General features: G+C 41.7%; 1 protein-coding gene and 1 pseudogene across 1 annotated transcript; one reads left to right on the top strand and one right to left on the bottom strand.

Annotated features, from left to right (window-relative positions):
* Positions 1-1,759: 1,759 nt before the first annotated feature.
* Positions 1,760-14,766, top strand: LOC139413008 (acyl-CoA-binding protein-like). Its single transcript, XM_071159971.1, has 4 exons — positions 1,760-1,841; positions 2,448-2,565; positions 10,927-10,989; positions 11,091-14,766. The coding sequence occupies exons 1-4, from the start codon at positions 1,833-1,835 to the stop codon at positions 11,162-11,164; spliced, it is 264 nt and encodes an 87-aa protein (XP_071016072.1). The 5' UTR covers positions 1,760-1,832; the 3' UTR covers positions 11,165-14,766.
* Positions 11,572-20,278, bottom strand: LOC139412559 (vasoactive intestinal polypeptide receptor-like; annotated as a pseudogene).
* Between the last annotated feature and the right edge of the window lie 272 nt (positions 20,279-20,550).

The raw sequence follows: 20,550 nt of genomic DNA, 5'->3' as shown, positions 1-20,550 counted from the left end.
CTAGTTCTTCATGATGCTCTCTGCGCTTTTAACGGACCTCTGAGACTATCACAGTGCAGGTGCATTTATACGGAGACTTGATTACACACAGGTGGATTGTATTTATCATCATTAGTCATTTAGGTCAACATTGGATCATTCAGAGATCCTCACTGAACTTCTGGAGAGAGTTTGCTGCACTGAAAGTAAAGGGGCTGAATAATTTTGCACGCCCAATTTTTCAGTTTTTGATTTGTTAAAAAAGTTTGAAATATCCAATAAATGTCGTTCCACTTCATGATTGTGTCCCACTTGTTGTTGATTCTTCACAAAAAAATACAGTTTTATATCTTTATGTTTGAAGCCTGAAATGTGGCAAAAGGTCGCAAAGTTCAAGGGGGCCGAATACTTTCGCAAGGCACTGTACACACACGGGCAAGTAGAGATGGGAGAGAAGTACTGACTGTCATATTAAGGGATGTAATATCACCAGCCTTATGCATCAAAAGCAGTTTAGGGATTTCAATGGCCTTTGTTTTACTAGTGAACATGCTACTTGTTTGGATGACATGTCATCTATAGCACTACCATTTACCTTGTTATATTTATCAAGAGAAATGAACTATGGTTCTATTGCTCACTAAGCCTCCGGCACATGTACAGTGATGCATTTTGGAGATGACTATTATAGTGCTGCTTTAAATTTGCTGCCTCTACTCCCTTTTAACTAAACTGGAAGCCAGACATTGTCATTGTCTTCCTACCTGTTTCTTAGCCAGTCAGATACTGGGCCTCCGATGCTATCAGGTTTAAAAAAATAAATACAAAATTTGTACTGTCAGGCTTTCACTTCAACGTGAGCGAAGCCTGGGCATCCGACACTGTAGTTGCAGTGCTGTTAGATGCCTCAGCTCTGCCTGGCCTGCTCGCGGCTGAATCTGGCTCAGCTGTCTGACATGCCTGCCCTGACGCTAAGGTCAGTCAGAGCCAAAATGTTGCACCTCACAGCAATGTCATAGGTTGTTCGGGGGTGTCATTCCTGCTTCTGCTGTGTAATCACTTCTTACTACTCGGAGATGTGTTAAGAAAATAGACCTTTCTATTTTTTGCCTTAGACTATTTTTGCATTGTTTTTATGTGTCATTGAATGCACTATAATGTTTAGACTTTACCTGGTCAGAGTATTTCAAAGATCAAATGTGTGCCAAAGATTGTAAAAATATATTGTCAAAGATTGTATAAATGTACTATCAAGTCCCATATTGTTGCTGGCACCAAACCGTCAAGGATGGCTCATGTTGTGTTTGTGTTGAAGTTACACTGTTATGTAAGTATAATTTAAATATGATGTCATTGTATAAAATGTACACATTTTATTGAACAATCAAACTAACCTGTTGTCATGGTGACTCAACGGTACATGTAAAATTGGAAGAGCTATTTTATATTCTCTGACTTACATTATTTTCTTGTATCACTTGTATGGTTCTGCTAAATTCAATAAGTTCCATAGGTTTATTCACGAAATAAAATCCAAGACGTGTATTTTGATAGTGCTTATCGGCAGAATAAACATACTATTTTCCACAATTGACCCATTCTTTGTTATGCAGAAGTTCATGAATGTATTTAATTGCCTCTCACTATCCTTCCTGACCTGGAGATTGACTGTGGACACCTGCTGTCCTCTTGTGGTAGCTATAGGCTATTGCATTTGTCACCTCCCATTTCTTCCGCTATTCCAATGGGATTTGAGGTGTCGCAACCTACTCAAAGGTTTAAGGTAAGACGGAATCACGGAAGTGAGCATTTCCACATGCAAGGAGTAGCTAGGTCTTTTTCTGTGGAACAACATGTCTATGGTAAGCAGAAACGTACTTTTATATATAAATATGTGCAGTAACTAACCCAAAATCATCTGTCAAAATGTTACTGATACTTTCCAGGTGTTAATACCTGAATCTGTTATGCATTTATTTTTTAAATATTTGTAATTTTTTTGCAGTTGATCTGTTATGAATCTACTGCATGTAGCTTAGTGTAGACGTGCATTTTCACTGATGTGTGTGGCACATAGGATTGACTTTGTCATAGTGAGATTCTTTTTTGGTGTTAACGTATTCATCCTATTTTCAGTCAGTTAGAAACGTTTTTAATACATGGCACAATGTGGTGTGGAAGACTTCTTTGGCATCAGCTCAGTTGTCATTGTTATAATATACATACATATATATATAACTATCCTTGTGGGTACCAGAAGTCCTCCACAAGGAACATATGAACAAGTGGGGAGATCTTTTCGGTCCCCACAATAATATATATATTTTTTAAATGTTATGTTAGGGGTTAGATGTAGGGTTAAGGGATAGGTTAATTAAGGTTAGGGGAGTGAGATTTTGGATGGGAATCAATTATTTGGTCCCCACAAGGATAGCAATACAATACTTAATCATTATTTTTTTTCCAAGGCTGAATTTGAAAAGGCTGCCGATGCTGTAAGGAGGCTGACGGTACAACCTAGCTATGCTGAACTAGCAGTAATATATGGTTTGTACAAGCAGGCGACACTTGGCAACATCAACACGGGTGAGTCAATCTGTTCAACCTGTCCTACAGGCTGCACCTCATTTATAAAGCCAAATCCCTGATTATTTCCTAATCTTTCTGGTACCACTTTAAGCATCGAGATATCGAGACACAGTGCGTTCGGAAAGTGTTCAGACCCCTTGACCTTTTCCACATTTTGTTACATGACAGCCTTATTCTAAAATGGATTTAAAAAACAAACATTTTCCTCATCAATCTACACACAAAAACACATAATGACAAAGCAAAAACAGTTAAAAAAAAAAAAAATTGTTGCAAATGTGTGTGTTTATATTTGACCTTTATTTAACTATGCAAGTCAGTTAAGAACAAATTCTTATTTTCAATGACAACCCACTGTTCCTAGGCCAACTGCCTGTTCAGGGGCAGAACGACAGATTTGTACCTTGTCAGCTCAGGGATTTGAACTTGCAACCTTTCGGGTTACTAGTCCAATGCTCTAACCACTAGGCTACCCTGCCGCCCCGGTATAAAAAAAAAAGGAATACCTTATTGACATAAGTATTCAGACCCTTTCATCCTCTGTGGGGACACGCGAATCAATCGCTCCGTCCTCAACTTCCGGACTTGTCTCCGTGCTGTTTGTTGCTACTATCTGCCAAACTTGAAGGTTTTTTCTTTTAATACATATACCAATGTCTTTGTTTTTTTTCATTCAACTTTTTCACCCGGACGCTTTATCTTTACATGGTTCTACAGGACCTCCACCAGCCGAAAAAGCTAAGTAGTTACATTAACACTGTCATCTAATTGCAGTCGCTGTCCTCATAATATACTGAAGAACTATCGCCTTATGGTGAGGATAACTGTGTTGCAAGCACAGCTTCAGATGCAACCGTTAAACAAGGGCAATTTTAAGTGTAGGAAAGGATGAAACAGCATCTGTTAAGTACAGATCGTAGTATAAATGTCCCCGCAGCCAGACAATTTTCTAAAGGCGTCTGGAAAGAAATGCTGTCGGCATGCTCAACTGGTATCACTAATTTGGCCAACAGAAACTTTCAACCGGTTGTCCTGAACAGTTGCCCCTTTGGGCAGGTGATTTTTAAAAAGTGAAAAGAACCAAATTGCAAATATTTCCAGTAAGCCTGAAACTGATCTTTGTGAAAGATAGACAACCGTATGGCAGTCAGCCTGCTTTGATAATTTATTTACTGATAACAACCGAAATACAAAGCATTTCCAGGACTTGTTTTTTAGATTCCTCCCCTGTATGTGAAAGGCAGGCAATATGTGGCACTTCTGCATGTAAATATACTGAACAAAAAGTATAAACACAACATGGCTTCATGAGCTGATATTTTCTGCCGGCCAGGCAGCTTAGTGGAGTCTGCCGCTAGCATAGTCAGTGTAGTCATTGAGTAATTGTCTCTGGCCCCTTCCCATTTAGCGGGAGTGTTGAGCTCTACAACAGTCACAACTCAATCGCTGGTTGAAAACTGTTTTCTGCCCCTCCCAAAATATATAATTTGTAGATAATTGGCCCTCTTTCTGGGACTCCCCCACGAACAGGAGCAAGCCTGGCCTGCTGAGGAGTGACAGACTCCATCCAAGCTGGAGGGGTGCTCTCATCTTATCCCTCAACTTAGACAGGACTCTAACTCCTCTAGCTCCACAATGAGATAGCATGCAGGCCAGGGTGCATGCAGGCCGGCCAGGCAGGCCAGGCAGCCGCTAGCATAGTCAGTGTAGTCCGCTTAGCTATCCCCATGGAGCCCGTGTCTGTGCCTCGATCTAGGTTGAACGAATCATGGCGGTGTTCGCCATAACAATCTCATTGGAATAAAGACCTCCTCCATTCCTGTCATTATTGAAAGCGATTGTGATAATATCTCAAAACAGGACTACTTAATGTTAGACACCTCACTTCCAAGGCAGTCATAGTCAATGAACTAATCACTGATCATAATATTGTTGTGATTGGTCGGACTGAAACATGTCTCAAAGCCTGATTTAATTTACTGTGTTAAATGAGGCCTCTCCTCCTGGTTACACTAGTGACCATATACCCCGCTCATCCCAAAAACATTTGTCACAAGAAATTTGCTCCCTGGTATACAGAAAATTCCTGAGCCCTGAAGCAAGCTTCCAGATAATTGGAACGGAAATGGCGCTCCACCAAACTGGAAGTCTTCCAACTAGCTTGGAAAGGCAGTACCGTGCAATATCAAAGAGCCCTCACTGCTGCTCGATCATCCTATTTTTCCAACCTAATTGAGGAGAATAAGAACAATTCCCCCCCAAACAAATGTTATACTGTCGCAAAGCTAAAAAGCAGCATTCAACAAGAGAGGATAGCTTTCACTTTAGTAGTGATAAATTCATGAACTTCGATGAAAAGTTCATGATCGTTACAAAGCAAATTACGGACTCCACTTTGAATCAGAGTATTTCTCCAAAGCTCAGTTGTCATGAGTCTGCACAGAACTGCCAGGACCTAGGATCAATGGAGACCATAACTATTGTCTCTAAACTGTCAAGCTGCCTACTGGACCCTATTCCAACTAAACGACTAAAAGAGCAACTTCCTGTGTTTGGCCCTCTTATGTTAAACATAATAAACGGCTCCCTATCATCTGAATGTGTTCCAAACTCACTACAAGTGGTAGTAATGAAGCCTCTACTGAAAAAGCTTAACCTTGACCCAGAAAAAGTAAATAACTATTGGCCTATTTCGAATCTCCCATTCCCCTCAATTTTTTTTGAAAAAGCTGTTGCACAGCAACTCACTGCCTTCCTGAAGACAAATAATGTATACAAAATGCTTCAGTCTGGTTTTAGACCCCATCATAGCACTGAGACTGCACTTGTGAAGATGTTAAACTACCTTTTTTAAATGGCATCAGAACAAAGCTCTGCATCGGTCATCATGCTCCTAAATATTAGTGCTGCTTTTGACACCATTGATCACCACATTCTTTTGGAGAGATTAGAAACGCTAATTGGTCTACACTGACATGTTCTTGCCTGGTTTGGATCTTATCTGTTGGAAATATATCAGTTCGTCTCTGTCGATGGTTTGTCCTCTGACAAATCAATTGTAAGTTTTGGTGAACCTCAAGGTTCTATTTTAGAACCACTTGTTTTCACTATATATTCTACCTCTTGGTGATGTCTTTCTGAAACACATTGTCAACTTTCACTACCATGTGGACGACACACAGCTGTCCATTTTGATGAAACATGGTGAATCCCCAAAATTGCCTACCCTGGATGCCTGTTTAGACATAAGGAAGTGGAGGGCGGGATATTTCTTAACTTTTAAACTCAGACAAAACAAATGCTAGTCCTAGGTCCCAAGAAACGAAGAGATCTGCTGTTGGATCTGACAATTAATCTTGATGGTTGTACAGTCGTCTCAAATTAAACTGTGAAGGACCTCGGTGTTACTCTGGATCTCTTTTGACGTACATATCAAGAATATTTCAAGGACCACTTTTTTTTCTATCTTCGTAACATTGCAAAAATTGTACTTTTTGTCAAATTATGCAGAAAAACGAATACATGCTTTTGTCACTTCTAGGTTAGACTACTGCAATGCTCTACTATCCGGCTACCTGGATAAAGCACTAAATAAACTTCAGTTAGTGCTAAACACGGCTGCTAGAATTCTGACTAGAAACAAAAAATGTGCTCATATTACTCCAGTGCTAGCCTCTCTACATTGGCTTCCTGTTAAGGCAAGGGCTGATTTCAAGGTTTTACTGCTAACCTACAAAGCATTACATGGGCTTTCTCCTACCCATCTCTCCGATTTGGTCCTACCGTACATATGCACAGTCACAAGATGCAGGCCTCCTTATTATCCCTATAATTTCTAAGCAAACAGCTGGAGGCAGGGCTTTCTCCTATATCAAAATCAAATCAAATGTATTTATATAGCCCTTCGTACATCAGCTGATATCTCAAAGTGCTGTACAGAAACCCAGCCTAAAACCCCAAACAGCAAGCAATGCAGGTATAGAGCTCCATTGTTATGGAATGATCTGCTTATCAACGTGAGAGACGCAGACTCATCTCTTCAGTAGGTCCTATGATTGAGTGTAGTCTGGCCCAGGGGTGTGAAGGTGAACGGCAAGGCACTGGATCGACAAACTGCCCTTGCTGTCCCTCCACTGGGATTCTCTGCCTCTGGCCCTATTACGGGGGCTGAGTCACTGGCTTACTAGTGCTCTTCCATGAATCACTGACGTGATCTTCCTGTCCGGTTTTGCGCCCCCTCTGGCTCGTGCGGTGGATGAGATCTTTGTGTGCTACACCCACCCTTGTCTCAGGGTAGTAAGTTGGTGGTCTGTTGATATCCCTCTAGTGGTGTGGGGGCTGTGCTTTGGCAAAGTGAATGGGGTTATATCCTGCCTTGTTGACCCTGTCCCCCCGGGTATCGTCGGACGGGGCCGCAGTGTCCCCCGACCCACCCCTGTCTGTCTCCATTATCTATGCTGCAATAGTCTATGTGCCAGAGGCCTAGGGTCAGTCTGTTATAATTCTCCTGTCTTATCTGGTGTCCTGTGTGAATTTAAGTATGCTCCCTCTAATTCTCTCTCTCTGTCACCCTCTATCCCCTCCCTGGAGGACCTAAGCCCTAGGGTCATGCCTCAGGACTACCTGGCCTGATGACTCCTGGCTGTCCCCAGTCCACCTGGTCGTGCTGTTGCTCCAGTTTGAACTGTTCTGCCATGGCTAGGGAAGCCTGACCTGTTCACCAGACGTGCTACCTTGTTCCGGACCTGCTGTTTGACTCTTTCTCTACCGCACCTGCTGTCTCGACCTCTGAATGCTCGGCTATGCTTGACCTACAACCAATGTGATTATTATTTAACCCTGCTTTAATCCTCATCTATGAACGTTTAAACATCTTGAAGAACAATCTGGCCTTAGATGGCCTCTCCACCCGGCACAGCCAGAAGAGGACTGGCCACCCCTCAGAGCCTAGGTACCTTCCTAGGTTCCTTCTTTCTAGGGAGTTTTTCCTTGCCACTGTGCTTCTGCATTGTTTTGGGTTTTAGGCTGGGTGTCTGTATAGCACTTTGTGACATCTGCTGATGTAAAAAGGGCTTTATAATTACATTTGATTGCTATGAGACTTGAAATTGAGCTCAGTTGTATCCTGTTTCCATTGATCATCCTTGATGTTTCTACAACCGGATTGGGGTCCACCTGTGTTAAATTCAATTGATTGGACATGATTTGGAAAGGCACACACCTGTCTATGTAAGGTCCCACAGTTGACAGTGCATGTCAGAGTAAAAACAAAGCCATGAGGTCAAAGGAATTGTCCGTAGCGCTCGGAGACAGGATAGTGACGAAGCACACTGAGGTGACCAAGAACTCGATGGTCACTGAATGAGCTTCAGAGTTCCTCTGTGAAGATTGGAGAATCTTCCAGAAGGACAACCATCTCTGCAGCACTCTACCAATCAGGCCTTCATGGTAGAGTGGCCAGACTGAAGCCACTCCTCAGTAAAAGGCACAGCATGGAGTTTGCCAAAAGGCAAAAATATGGGTGTGCCAAGCTTGTAACGTCATACCCAAGAAGACTTGAGGCTGTAATCACTGCCAAAGGTGCTTCAACAAAGTACTGAATAAAGGGTCTGAATACTTATGTAAATGTTTAATTTCCGTTTTTGTATTTTTTATACATTTCTAAACCAGTTTTTGCATCGTCATTATGGGTACTGTGTGTGGATTGAGGAAAAGCAACAATTGAATCCATTTTAGAATAAGGCTGTAATGTAACAATGTCAAGCGGTCGGAATGCTTTCTGAATGCATTGTACTTATAAGAAGTTGTGAGTTTGGCCAGGAGTTTTGTGGCACTTTGAGGCACTATGCTTTTACTGATATTTCCAGCATTGTCCACTAGTGCTGCTGCAGGTAGGAAATGTTCTGTAATTGACACAAGCGGTCTCCACTTAATCAATCCATGTCTGGTTAGCGCGGGGATCGCTTAAGCTAGGGGAGGCTTAGCGCTGAATCACACAGCCTATTATTTGGCAGGGAATACGATTTGTACACCTCACTTTTCTCAAACTGATCCTTTCCAACGCACTCAGAAGTTGTATTATTTAAGGGCAGTTAAAGGGGACAGTCAATGAAACCAACCATGAAAGTATATTGAAGTGAATTCGGGGAGTAGCCCTGACCAGGACTCGAACCCGGATCCATCGACTGTCAAGCCAACACCTTAACTGTACACCAAGAGGTTTGGACTTCTTGGCGAAACGGTTCATGTGTTGGCTTGACAATCACAGCTTCAAGTCTTGGTTGGGGCTACCGCCGAAGTTTGCTACAACATATAGTACTTCCATGGTTGGTTTCATTGACTCTCCCCTTATTAAACGGCCCCTAATTGACATCTTTGGAGTCCGTTGGGGAGGATCAGTTTGAGCAAAGTGAGGTTTAGAATCACTGATCTACAAACAGTATTCCTTGCCAAATAATAGATTTTGTGCGATTTAATCCTCTGACTTAGGCCATGCCCATGCCAAACACACAACTGGATAGGGATTAATTGGAGACAGCTTGTGTCAGTTACAGAATTTCCTAGGATTTCCTACCTACAGCAAAGCTACTAGATGATGCAGGAAATACCAATAAAAGTAGTGCCTCAGTGCCCCAACTTCTGACCCTACTTTTAAGCAGTTATCAGCCTTTAAATTGTCTTACTAAAAGGTGTATAATTTTGCCTCTATATGCATTTCTCAAGAGTTACAGAATGTATTGACTTAACAATTGTTTAGCTGCCTTTTATCTGTAAGTAAACAGTTTCAAACCATTTAGGGATTGACATTAAGGGTTGCCTTATTGCCTGTGGCAAGTGACCTGAACAGTTGCACCAGTTACTGTTCAGTCTTTGGGCTGAAATAAAAGATCAGAGAAATGTTCCAAATGCACAAAGTGTATTTATCCCAAATGTGTTTCCATCCCTGTTAGTGAGCATTTCTCATTTGCCAAGATAATCCATCCACCTGACAGGTGTGGCATATCAAGAAGCTGAGTAAACAGCATGATCATTACACAGGTGCACCTTGGACTTGGGGACAAAGGGCCATTAAAATGTGCAGTTTTGTTCCTCCAGGTTTTTACTGAATGTGCAATTGGCATGATGACTGCAGGAGTGTACACCAGAGCTGTTGCCAGAGAATTTAATCTTTATTTCTCTACCATAAGCCGTCTCCAACGTTGTTTTAGGGAATTTAGCAGTACGTCCAACTGGCCTCACAACCGCAGACCACGTGTAACCACGCCAGCCCAGGTATTCCACATCTGGCTTCTTCACAAGCTGGATGGTCTGAGACGAGCCACCTGGACAGCTGATGAAACTGTAGGTTTGCACAACCGAAGAATTTCTGCACAAACTGTCAGAAACCTTCCCAGGGAAGCTCATCTGTGTGCCAGTCGTTCTCACCAGGGTCTTGACCTAACTCTTGTTTGACGCGTAACCGACTTCAGTAGGCAAATGCTCACCTTCGATGGACACTGGAGAAGTGTGCTCTTCACGTATGAATCCTGGTTTCATCTGTACCAAGCAGAGAGCATGTGTTGGTGAGCGGTTTGCTGACGTCAACGTTGTGAGTAGAGTGTCACATTGTGGGATTATGGTATGGGCAGGCATAAACTACGGACAACGAACACAATTGCATGTTATCTATGGCAATTTGAATGCACTGATACCGAGACGATATCCTGAGGGCCATTGTCGTGCCATTTGTCCGCCGTCATCACCTCCTGTTTCAGCATGATAATGCACGGCCCCATGTTGCAAGGATCTGTACACAATTCCTGGAAGCTGAAAATGTCCCAGTTCTTCCATGGCCTGCATACTCACCAGACATGTCACCCATTGAGCATGTTTGGGATGCTCTGGATCGACGTGTGCGACAGCATGTTCCAGTTCCCCCCATAATACAGGAACTTTGCACAGCCATTGAAGACAAGTCGGACAACAATCCACAATCAACTGCCTGATCAACCCTATGGGAAGGAGATGTCAGGCTGCATGAGGCAAATGGTAACACCAGATACTGACTGGTTTTCTGATCCACGCCCCTACTTTTTTTAAAGGTATCTAACCAACAGATTTTGTAATCCCAGTCATGTGAAATCTATAGATTAGGGCCTAATTCATTTATTTTCAATTGACTGATTTCCTTTTTATATGAACTGAACTGGAGAAGTTGTTGCTTTTTACTTTTTTATTCAGTGATCATAATCTTCGGGTAACCAAAAAATATTCCTGACCGATGGGCAAGTGTCTATCAGACTGCCAATACCTGCCAGTTAAAGCAATATTTTTTTTTGTTGTAAGATAACTTTTAAGATGTATGCATTGTGTCCACAGAGCGTCCGGGAATATTTGACTTCCAAGGAAAATCTAAATGGGATGGTTGGAAAGCACAGGAAGGTAAGTATTTTTTTGGACAATGTATTCTGCTTTTCCACTCTCTCTGTTTTGAATGTAACACAAATCTTCAATGTGTCCTGTTTCTATTTTCAATCCAATAGGAAAGTCCAAAGAAGATGCCATAAAAGAATATATTGCCTTTGTGGAAGAAATGAAAGCAAAGTATCCAATTTAGAGGTTCTTTAGGACATTCGTGCACTTTTTTTTATTTTTTATAACCATTTTATAATTAAGCAATAATGCCTGAAGGGGTGTGGTATTATGGCCTCCGCTTTGCGTTGTGCCTAAGAACAGCCCTTAGCCATGATATATTGGTCATATACCACAAATCCCAGAGGTGCCTTATTGCTACTATAAACTGGTTACCAATGTAAACATTACAGTAAAACTAAATGCTTTGTCTTATCCATGGTATAAGATCTGATATACCATGGCTGTCAGCCGATCAGGACTCGAACCACACAGTTTATAATAGGTTACAATGAACAAGAAGAAAAGGGACCAAATCTGAGATTTTACATGGGTAAAGTGTTTAGAGACAACCAAGATGACTGGTCTAACAAACGCTCACCAGCAATTTGTTTATCCTGTTGAAAATGTGCAGCCCTTGATCTGGGTATTTATTTCAAGCAAGGAGACCTGGGTAAGGGGAGAGACACTTTGACTCATGGAACCATGCTGTCTGGGCTCCTCGTGTAGATGCTGCTTCAGCCTCCACCTGCGCCATCTCCTCTGTACCTCGTACTGTACCTGTGTTTGGAGGGGATGGGGATAGTGTATCATCGAGCACTAGTTAATCATGGCTGCTGCCTAATATTAGCAATTTCCCATTTATACCACTTATTTCAACTTACATACTAGTTTTGAGAAATGCGCAAAAAACCTACCTCCCCATTTAGAAAACAGTATAGAACAGCAACTCCAAAGCCCTAAAAAGGAATTTAGACTTCAATTAGTATTCCCGCAAAGTAAAAAAAGAAAAGTCAGTGAAAATTACCTGTGTTGATGCAAGAGCCAGCTCAACAAAGGTCCATATTTTGTATGTTAAACCACTGACTTTTATGGGTAAGAAGGCAAAAAGGATGTAGTACACACCAGAGGGTCACCAAAAGAAAAGTTGATTTGGTAAGTCTCCTGAAAATATCCAAGGAAAAAATTCAATTTTACAATACACAAAAGACACAAATCAATACTGTACACATGTTTTGAGAGATTCCATTAGTTTGCCATTGTGCTGGTCATTCAGGTTTGACTGGGCAACGCTTACAGAAGGTTAACACAGGTTCTGTAACACTGTTAGCAATTAAGTCATTATTTTAGCCTACATAATAAACATCCTTAATGCTTTGGTAATGGTACAGTATGGTCATGTTGACAACTCACTTGTATTGGCTGAATTCATTTCCATGCATGTCTGGCATCTGTAGTTTTCCCACCAGAATTCTTAAGATGCTCAGAAAAAAATACCAAATTAATCTGCAATGGAATGGCAACAAATGATTACCGTAGGGAGTAAAAGTAATATTTATATAATCAGTTAAAAAAAAAAAAAAATTGTATGTCACATATGCCGGATACAATGGTGGAGACTAACAGTGACAATGCTTGCTTACGAGCCCTTTCCAACAATGCAGTAAAAAAAAATACAAGAATGAAGCTAAAATGCATTCGGAAAGTATTCAGAACCCTTGAATTTTTCCACATTTTGTTTGTTACAGCCTTACTCAAATAGATTACAAATACCTTACTCAAATAGATTTATTTCTTCCCCCCCCCTCATTAATCTACACCCCATAATGACAAAGCAAAAACAGGTTTTTAGAAAGTGTATTTTTTTTAAATACATATCACATTTACATAATTATTCAGACCCGTTACTCAGTACTGTGTTGAAGCACCTTTTGGCAGAAATTACAGCCACAAGTCTTCTAGAGTATGACACTACAAGCTTGGCACATCTATATTTGGGGAGTTTCTCCCATTCTTCTCTGCAGATACTCCTGCGTTGTCTTGGCTGTGTGCTTAGGGTCGTTGGCGAAGGTTCACCTTCCAACAGGACAATGTCTGAAGTCCTGAGTGCTCTGGAGCAGGTTGTCATCAAGGATCTCTCTGTGCTTTGCTTCGTTCCTGACTGTCTCGTAGTCGCTACCGCTGAAAAACATCCCCACAGCATGATGCTGCCACCACCATGCTTCACTGTAGAGATGCTGCCAGGTTTCCTTCAGATGTGACGATTGGCATTCAGGCCAAGGAGGACAATCTTGGTTTCATCAGAATCTTGTTTCTCATGGTTTGAGTCCTTTAGGTGCCTTTTGGCAAACTCCAAGCGGGTTGTCATGTGCTTTTTACTTATGGCCACTATACCATAAAGGCCTGATTGGTGGAGTGTTGCAGTGATGGTTGTCCTTCTGGAAGTTTCTCCCATCTCCAGAGGAACTGTGGAGCTCTATCAGTGACAATCAGGTTCTTGGTCACCTCCCTGACCAAGGCCCTTCTTTCACAATTGCTCAGTTTGGCCGGGAAACCAGCTCTAGGAAGAGTCTTGGTTGTTCCAAACATCTTCAATTTAAGAATGATGGAGGCCACTGTGTTCTTGGGGACCTTCAATGCTGCAGACATGTTTTGGTACCCTTCCCCAGATCTGTGGCTCGACACAATCCTGTCTTGGAGCATTACGGACAATTCCTGACACTGTCAATTTTGGGACCTTATATAGACAGGTGTGTGCCTTTCCAAATAATGTCCAATCAATTGAATTTACCACAGGTGGACTCCAAGTTTTAAAAACATCTCAAGAATGATCAACGGGACTCAATTTCGAGTCTCATAGCAAAGGGTCTGAATACTTAAGTAAATAAGGTATTTCAGTTTCACTTTGAATGATTTTGAAAAATTCCTGTTTTCGCTTTGTCATTATGGAGTATTTTGTGTAGATTTGAATAAAAAAAAATTCTCATCAAGCTATTTTAGAATACGGCTGTAACATAACAATGTGGAAAAAGTCAAGGTGTCTGAATTTCCGAATGCACTGCAGCAGGGAGTACCAGATCAATGTGCAGGGGTATGAGGTACAGTATTTGAGGTAGATATACACACGAAGGCTGGATTAGGCAACAGGATAGATCATAATAGAAGTCAAATAAAGCATTAGAGTAGCAGCATATGAGTGTGTGTTGTCAGTGTGTGTGGTTTTTCTTGTGTACCAAACATTAAGAACACCTGCCCTTTCCATGACATAGACTGACCAGGTGAAAGCTATGACATCCAGACTACTTGACACAACTGTGGGAATCATTGGAGTCAACGTGGGCCAGCATCTCTGTGGAACGCTTTTGATACCTTGTAGTCCATGCCCCAACAAATTGAGGTTGTTCTGAGGGCAAAAAAGGGGGTGCAACTCAATATTAGGAAAGTGTTCCTAATGCTTTGTGCACTTGGTATGTGTATATACAGTACCAGTCAAACGTTTGGACACCTACTCATTCAAGGGTTTTTATTTTATTTTTTACTGTTTTTTACATTGTAGAATAATAGTGAAGACATCAAAACTATGAAATAACACATGGAATCATTATTGGGCTGCAATCTGAGTTGACGTTAACTCTGCTGAACTTATCCTCTGCAGCAGAGGTAACTCTGGGTCTTCCTTTCCTGTGGCGGTCCTCATGAGAGCCAGTTTCATCATAGAGCTTGATGGTTTTCGTGACTGCAAGTTCTTGAAATGTTCCGCATTGACTGACCTTCATGTCTTAAAGTAATGATGGAATGTCGTTTGCCTTTGTTTATTTGAGCTGTTCTTGTCATAACATGGACTTGGTCTTTTACCAAATAGGGCTATCTTCTGTATACCACCCCTACCATGTCACAACACAACTGATTGGTTCAAACACATTAAGAAGTGAAGAAATTCCACAAATTAACTTTTAACATGGCACACCTCTTAATTGAAATGCATTCCAGGTGACTAACTCATGAAGCTGGTTGAGAGAATGCCAAGAGTGTGCAAAGCTGTCATCAAGGCAAAGGGTGGCTACCTTGAAGAATCTCACATTTTGATTTGTTTAACACTTTTTTGGTTAGTCCATTGACATTAGTGACAGGCTTATTTACTGGTTTCAAGCACGTGACAGGGATGATAGGATATGGGCACTATAATAGTTTTGATATTTACATTTTATTACATTTATTTATCTGCACTGTCTATTTTTTGTTGTTGGCTCGCGATCCCTATATGCACAAAAACAAAAATGTATTTTCACACATTATAGCCATCAGACAAGCTATATCAAAAACTAAAATGGATAACCTCAATAAGGTTTGGTTGTTCAATAAAAAGCTCTATAAAAACTTCATCAAACAAGAGCTTGAAGTGATGGAGGAATTAGCAGCCAAGAAAAGGTTGCTGTTGGGTACACTCAAACGGCGGTGTCACTGCAGAGACCAAAAAGAGAGGATGGGTGAGAGTGGCTGAGTCTGTCTCTGACGTCGAGGGTATGGCAAGGGTCAGTCACGCTAACGTAAGAAATAGTGGTCTGACATCTAGTCGGCTGCTAAGAAGAAGGTGTTGTCCATGATAGCAGTGTTGCCAACTTAGCAACGTTGTCGCTATATTTAGCGAGTATTCAGATCCCTCTAGGACACATTTTCAAAAAATTTACTAGCGACTTTTCTGGTGTTATTGGAGACTTGGAGACTCTGACGTGAAAGCACGTGTCGTTCTTACTCTTCTCAATGAGCAGCGGGTGCTGCCTAAGTGGACCATAAGGTTAAAAACCAAACCAAATTAAGAAAACTAGCACCTCACCATACAAACACATAAAAATCATATTTCAACCAAGCAGGTGCGACACGAAAGTCAGAAATAACGATATAACTCATGCTTTACCTTTGAAGATCTTCTTCTGTTGGCACTCCAATTTGTCCGAGAAACATCACAAATAGTCCTTTTGTTTGATACACTCCTTTTTTATATCCCCAAAATGTCAATTTGTTTGGCATTTGATTTAGGAAAAAAAACGGTTCCAACTCACCCAACATGACTACAAATTATCTAATAAGTTACCTGTAAACTTGGTCCAAACATTTCAAACAACATTCCTAAAACGTAAATAATCAATAAAATTTCAGACGGAATATACTGTCTTCAATAGCGCATAAAATCAAAGTGGAGCGAGCTCAAGGTCGCGTGCCCCAAATAAAAAGGTCGACTTGGCTTGACACTCATTCTGAATAGCCGTACTTCATTTCTCAAAGGAAAAACATCAACCAATTTCTAAAGACTGACATCTAGTGGAAGCCATAGGAACTGCAACCAGGTGCCTCATAAATCTAGTTACCCATAGAAACCACAGTGAACTCAACAAAACAAAATTTCTGGATGGTTTGTCCTCGGGGTTTCGACTGCCAAATAAGTTATGTTATACTCACAGACATTATTTGAACAGTTTTAGAAACTTTAGAGTGTTCTCTATCCAAATGGGACATGCATATCCTAGCTTCTGGGCCTGAGTAGCAGGCAGTTTACTTTGGGCACGCTTTTCATCCGGACGTGAAAATACTGCCCCCTATCCCAAAGAGGTTATTAAGAAGGTTTTGTGAATCTGGCCCCTGAATGGCAGGGAGCTCGGTCCCAGCCTTCCACACCACCCGCTGTAGCGCTTTGCGGTCGAGAGCATTGCATTTTCCATACCAAGCGGTCATGCACCCAGTCAAAATGCTCTCTGGTGCAGCTGTATAACTTTTTTGCCAATTCGAGGGCCCATGCCAAATATTTTTGGCCCAAGGGGGAAGAGACATTGTTGTGCCCTCTTCATGACTGTGTGGGTGTGTGTTTACACCATGTTAAGACCTTAGTGATGTGGACGCCAAGGAACTTGAAGCACCCGACCTGCTCCACTACCGCCCCGTCAATGTGGATTGGGATATTCTCTCCCCTCTCTCCTGCAGTCCACGCTCAGCTCCTTGGTCTTACTGACATTGAGGGAGAGGCTGTTGTCCTGGCACCACACTGCCAAGTCTATTACCTCCTCCTTGTAGGCTGTCTCATCACCATCGGTGTTCAGGCCTACCACCGTTGTCGTCAGCAAACTTGGTGTTGGAATTGTGGGTGAACAGGAGGGGACTAAGCACACACCCCTGTGGGGCCTCCGTGTTGAGGGTCAGCGTGGCAGAGGTGTTGTTGCCTACCCTCAGCATCTGGGTCCGGCCTGTCAGGAAGTCCAGGATCCAGTTGCAGAGGTTCAGTCCCAGGGTCCCGATCTTGGAGGGGAATATGGTGTTGAATGCTGAGCTGTAGTTTATGAACAGCAATCTCACATAGTTATTTCTTCTCTTGTCCAGGTGGGAAAGGACAGTGTGAAATGCAATTGAGATGGCATCATCTGTGGATCTGTAGGGGCAGTACGCTAATTGGAGTGGTTCCAGGGTGTCTGGGATGATGGTGTTGATGTGTGACATGACCAGCCTTCCAACGCACTTCATAATTACAGATGTGATGTGCTACAGGGTGATAGTCATTTAGGCAGTTTACCTTGGAGTTCCTGGGAACAGGTACAATGGTGGTCAGCTTGAAACATGTTAGGATTACAATCCAGGACAAGGAGAGGTCCGTGAAGACACTTGCCAGCTGGTCTGCGCATGCTCTGAGAACGTGCCCTGGTATTCCATCTCGAACAATGCATAGGCCTAATCATTAGTTATCACCAGTGATTGACGCACTTACAATTATGAAGAGTATGACTGGTAATCTGGAGAATCCACCAAACCCAGTCGTGTACCCTTGTCTCCCAGCAGCTTGAGGAGAAAGGGAAACATATGCATGTATGTGAACTATGATGATGCAATTGTCATAGACTATTTTAAACAGATGATATCCCATTCATCTGTATCTCACCCTTCATCCTCATAGAAGTATTTTGCCAAGCCCCAGGATACAATGACAATCATTAACAGATCAAAATGACATGACATTGCTAGATGACAATGACATGGTATCAGTAGTGTTGTTGTAATGTAGAGGGGACAGGTGTCCATACCCCAGCCCAGGATGATGTACCACCAAAGGTGTTTCTTCTTGGAGAAGAAGGAGACGCTGACCAGGGTGTGGAGGTAGTGTCCCTCCACCAGCAGCCAGCTGTAGTTAGCCATGATGCAGTAGTTGGAGAACATCACCACTAACTTACACACCACCTACAGGTACACTAGGTACAGGTACAAGGTACACTACATGACCAAAAGTATGTGGACAACTGTTAGTCAAACATCTCATTCCAAAATCATAGGTATTCATGTGGAGTTGGTCCCCCCCAATTGCTGCAAAAACAGTCTCCACTCTTCTGGGAAGGCTTTCCACTAGATGTTGAAACATTGCTGCGGGGACTTGCTTTCATTCAGCCACAAGAGCATTAGTGAGGTGGGGCACTGATGTTGAGCGATTAGGCCAGGCTCACAGTTGGCGTTCCAATTCATCCCAAAGGTGTTCGATGGGGTTGAGGTCAGAGATCTGTGCAGGCCAGTCAAGTTTCAAACACAGATTCAACCAGAATACCATGGAGGTTTTCCAATGCCTCGCAAAGAAGGGCACCTATTGGTAGATGCGTAAAAATGTTAAAAAGCAGATATTGAATATCCATTTGAGCATGGTGAAGTTATTAATTACACTTTGGATTGTGTATCAATACACCCAGTGACTACAAAGATACAAGCGTTCTTCCTAACCCAGTTGCTGGAGTGGAAGGAAACCACTCAGGGATTTTGCCATGGGGCCAATGATGACTTTAAAACAGTTAGAGTTTAATAGCTGTGGTAGGAGGAAACTGAGGATGGATCAACATTGTAGTTACTCCACAATACTAACTTAATTGACAGAGTGAAAAAAGGAAGCCTGTACAGAATAAAAATATTCCAAAATATGCATCCTGTTTGCAACAAGGCACTAAAGTAATACAGCAAAGAATTTAGCAAAACAATGTACTTTTTGTCCTGAATACAAGGTATTATGTTTGGGGGAAATTCAACACAACACATATGGAGAGGGCCACTCTCCATATTTTCAAGCATAGTGGTGGCTGCATCATGTTATGGGTATGCTTGTAATCGTTGGAATGGGCACAGGCAAAATCCTGGTGTCTGCTTTCCACCAGACACTGGGAGATTAATTCACATTTCAGCAGGACAATGACCTAAAACATAAGGCCACATCTACACTGGAGTGTTCCTGAATTGCCGAGTTACAGTTTTGATTTAAATCTGCTCTTAAAACCCATGGCAAGATTTGAAAATGGTTGTCTAGCAATGATCAACAACCTATTTGACAGAGCTTGAAGAATTCTGAAAATAACAATGGGCAAATGTTTCACAATCCTGCTGTGGAAAACTCTTAGAGAGACTTACCCAGAAAAGACCAACAGCTGTAGACTCTGCCAAATGTGAAAATAATACACACTGAGTATAACAAACATTAGGAACACCTTCCTAATATATATATAATATAAATATACATATATTTGTTGTTTTTTTACAAAATGTTAGACCCCCCCCCTCACGCTTTTATATTAAAGTATTATGTAGATCATTGACAAAAATAAATACATACGTATCCCACTTTGTAACAACAAAATGTGGAAAAGGTCAAGGGGTGTGAATCCTTTCTGAGTGTATAACACATAAAAAATATTCCTTAGTTTGTAATTTTCTCAAAATCTAAAGGCATAACCTTCAAACCTAGATTCTCTTTCCATGACATAGTAGACTGACCAGGTGAAAGCTATGATCCATTATTGATGTCACTTGTTAAATCCACTTCAAATCAGTATATAAAGGTAAGGAAACAGGTTAAAGAAGGATTGTGAAGCCTTGAGACATGGATTGTGTGTGTCAATTCAAATGTGAATGGGCAAGACAAAATATTTAAGTGCCTTTGACCAGGGTATGGTAGTAGGTGTCAGGTGCACCAGTTTGAGTGTGTCAAGAACTGCAGCACTGCTGGGAGTTTCCACGCGCAACAGTTTCCCGTGTGTATTAAGAATGGTCCAGACCAGACATCCAGGTATCTTGGCACAACTGTGGAAAGCATTGGATTCAACATGGGCCAGCATCCCTGTAGAACGCTTTCGACACCTTGTAGAGTCCATGTCCTGACGAACTGAGGCTGTTCTGAGGGCAAAAGGGGGTGCAACTCAGTATTAGGAAGGTGTTCCTAATGTTTCGTACACTCAGTGTATAAGTATGTACCTCTTCCAAACATGCCCAGCTGTTTCATGTACATGCCCAGTAGGATTCCAATATGCATTTTGTCAGTCACAAGCATTATTTACCAGTAAACTGTAACCTAATTATAGACTTGAATGAACTGTAAGCTGACTTTCAGTACTTAAAAATCTGAAATAATCGTCCAATTCAAAGCAGCAAGCCATCAATCAGCATCCACTGGCTTTGTCCAAACCAACTGCATGTTTTGTTTGTGCAGTTCTTACAACTGGCCTTTTTATAATAGACTAGTAACAAAGACAATATTATATGAAGATAAGCAGAAACTGCTTCTCCAATAGAAATCCCCGATAA

This window comes from Oncorhynchus clarkii, chromosome 7 (assembly GCF_045791955.1).
Source record: "Oncorhynchus clarkii lewisi isolate Uvic-CL-2024 chromosome 7, UVic_Ocla_1.0, whole genome shotgun sequence".
In the NCBI taxonomy this organism is placed as follows: domain Eukaryota; kingdom Metazoa; phylum Chordata; class Actinopteri; order Salmoniformes; family Salmonidae; genus Oncorhynchus; species Oncorhynchus clarkii.
Note: the sequence above shows the minus strand (reverse complement) of the source record. Positions and strands in the feature narration are given on the sequence as shown.

Bases quoted from the DNA above. Each gene is read 5' to 3' on its own strand.
- LOC139413008 (XM_071159971.1), top strand. The intron at 2,566-10,926 runs GTGAGTCAATCT...TTGTGTCCACAG, and splicing joins ACTTGGCAACATCAACACGG to AGCGTCCGGGAATATTTGAC. The intron at 10,990-11,090 runs GTAAGTATTTTT...TCAATCCAATAG, and splicing joins TGGTTGGAAAGCACAGGAAG to GAAAGTCCAAAGAAGATGCC.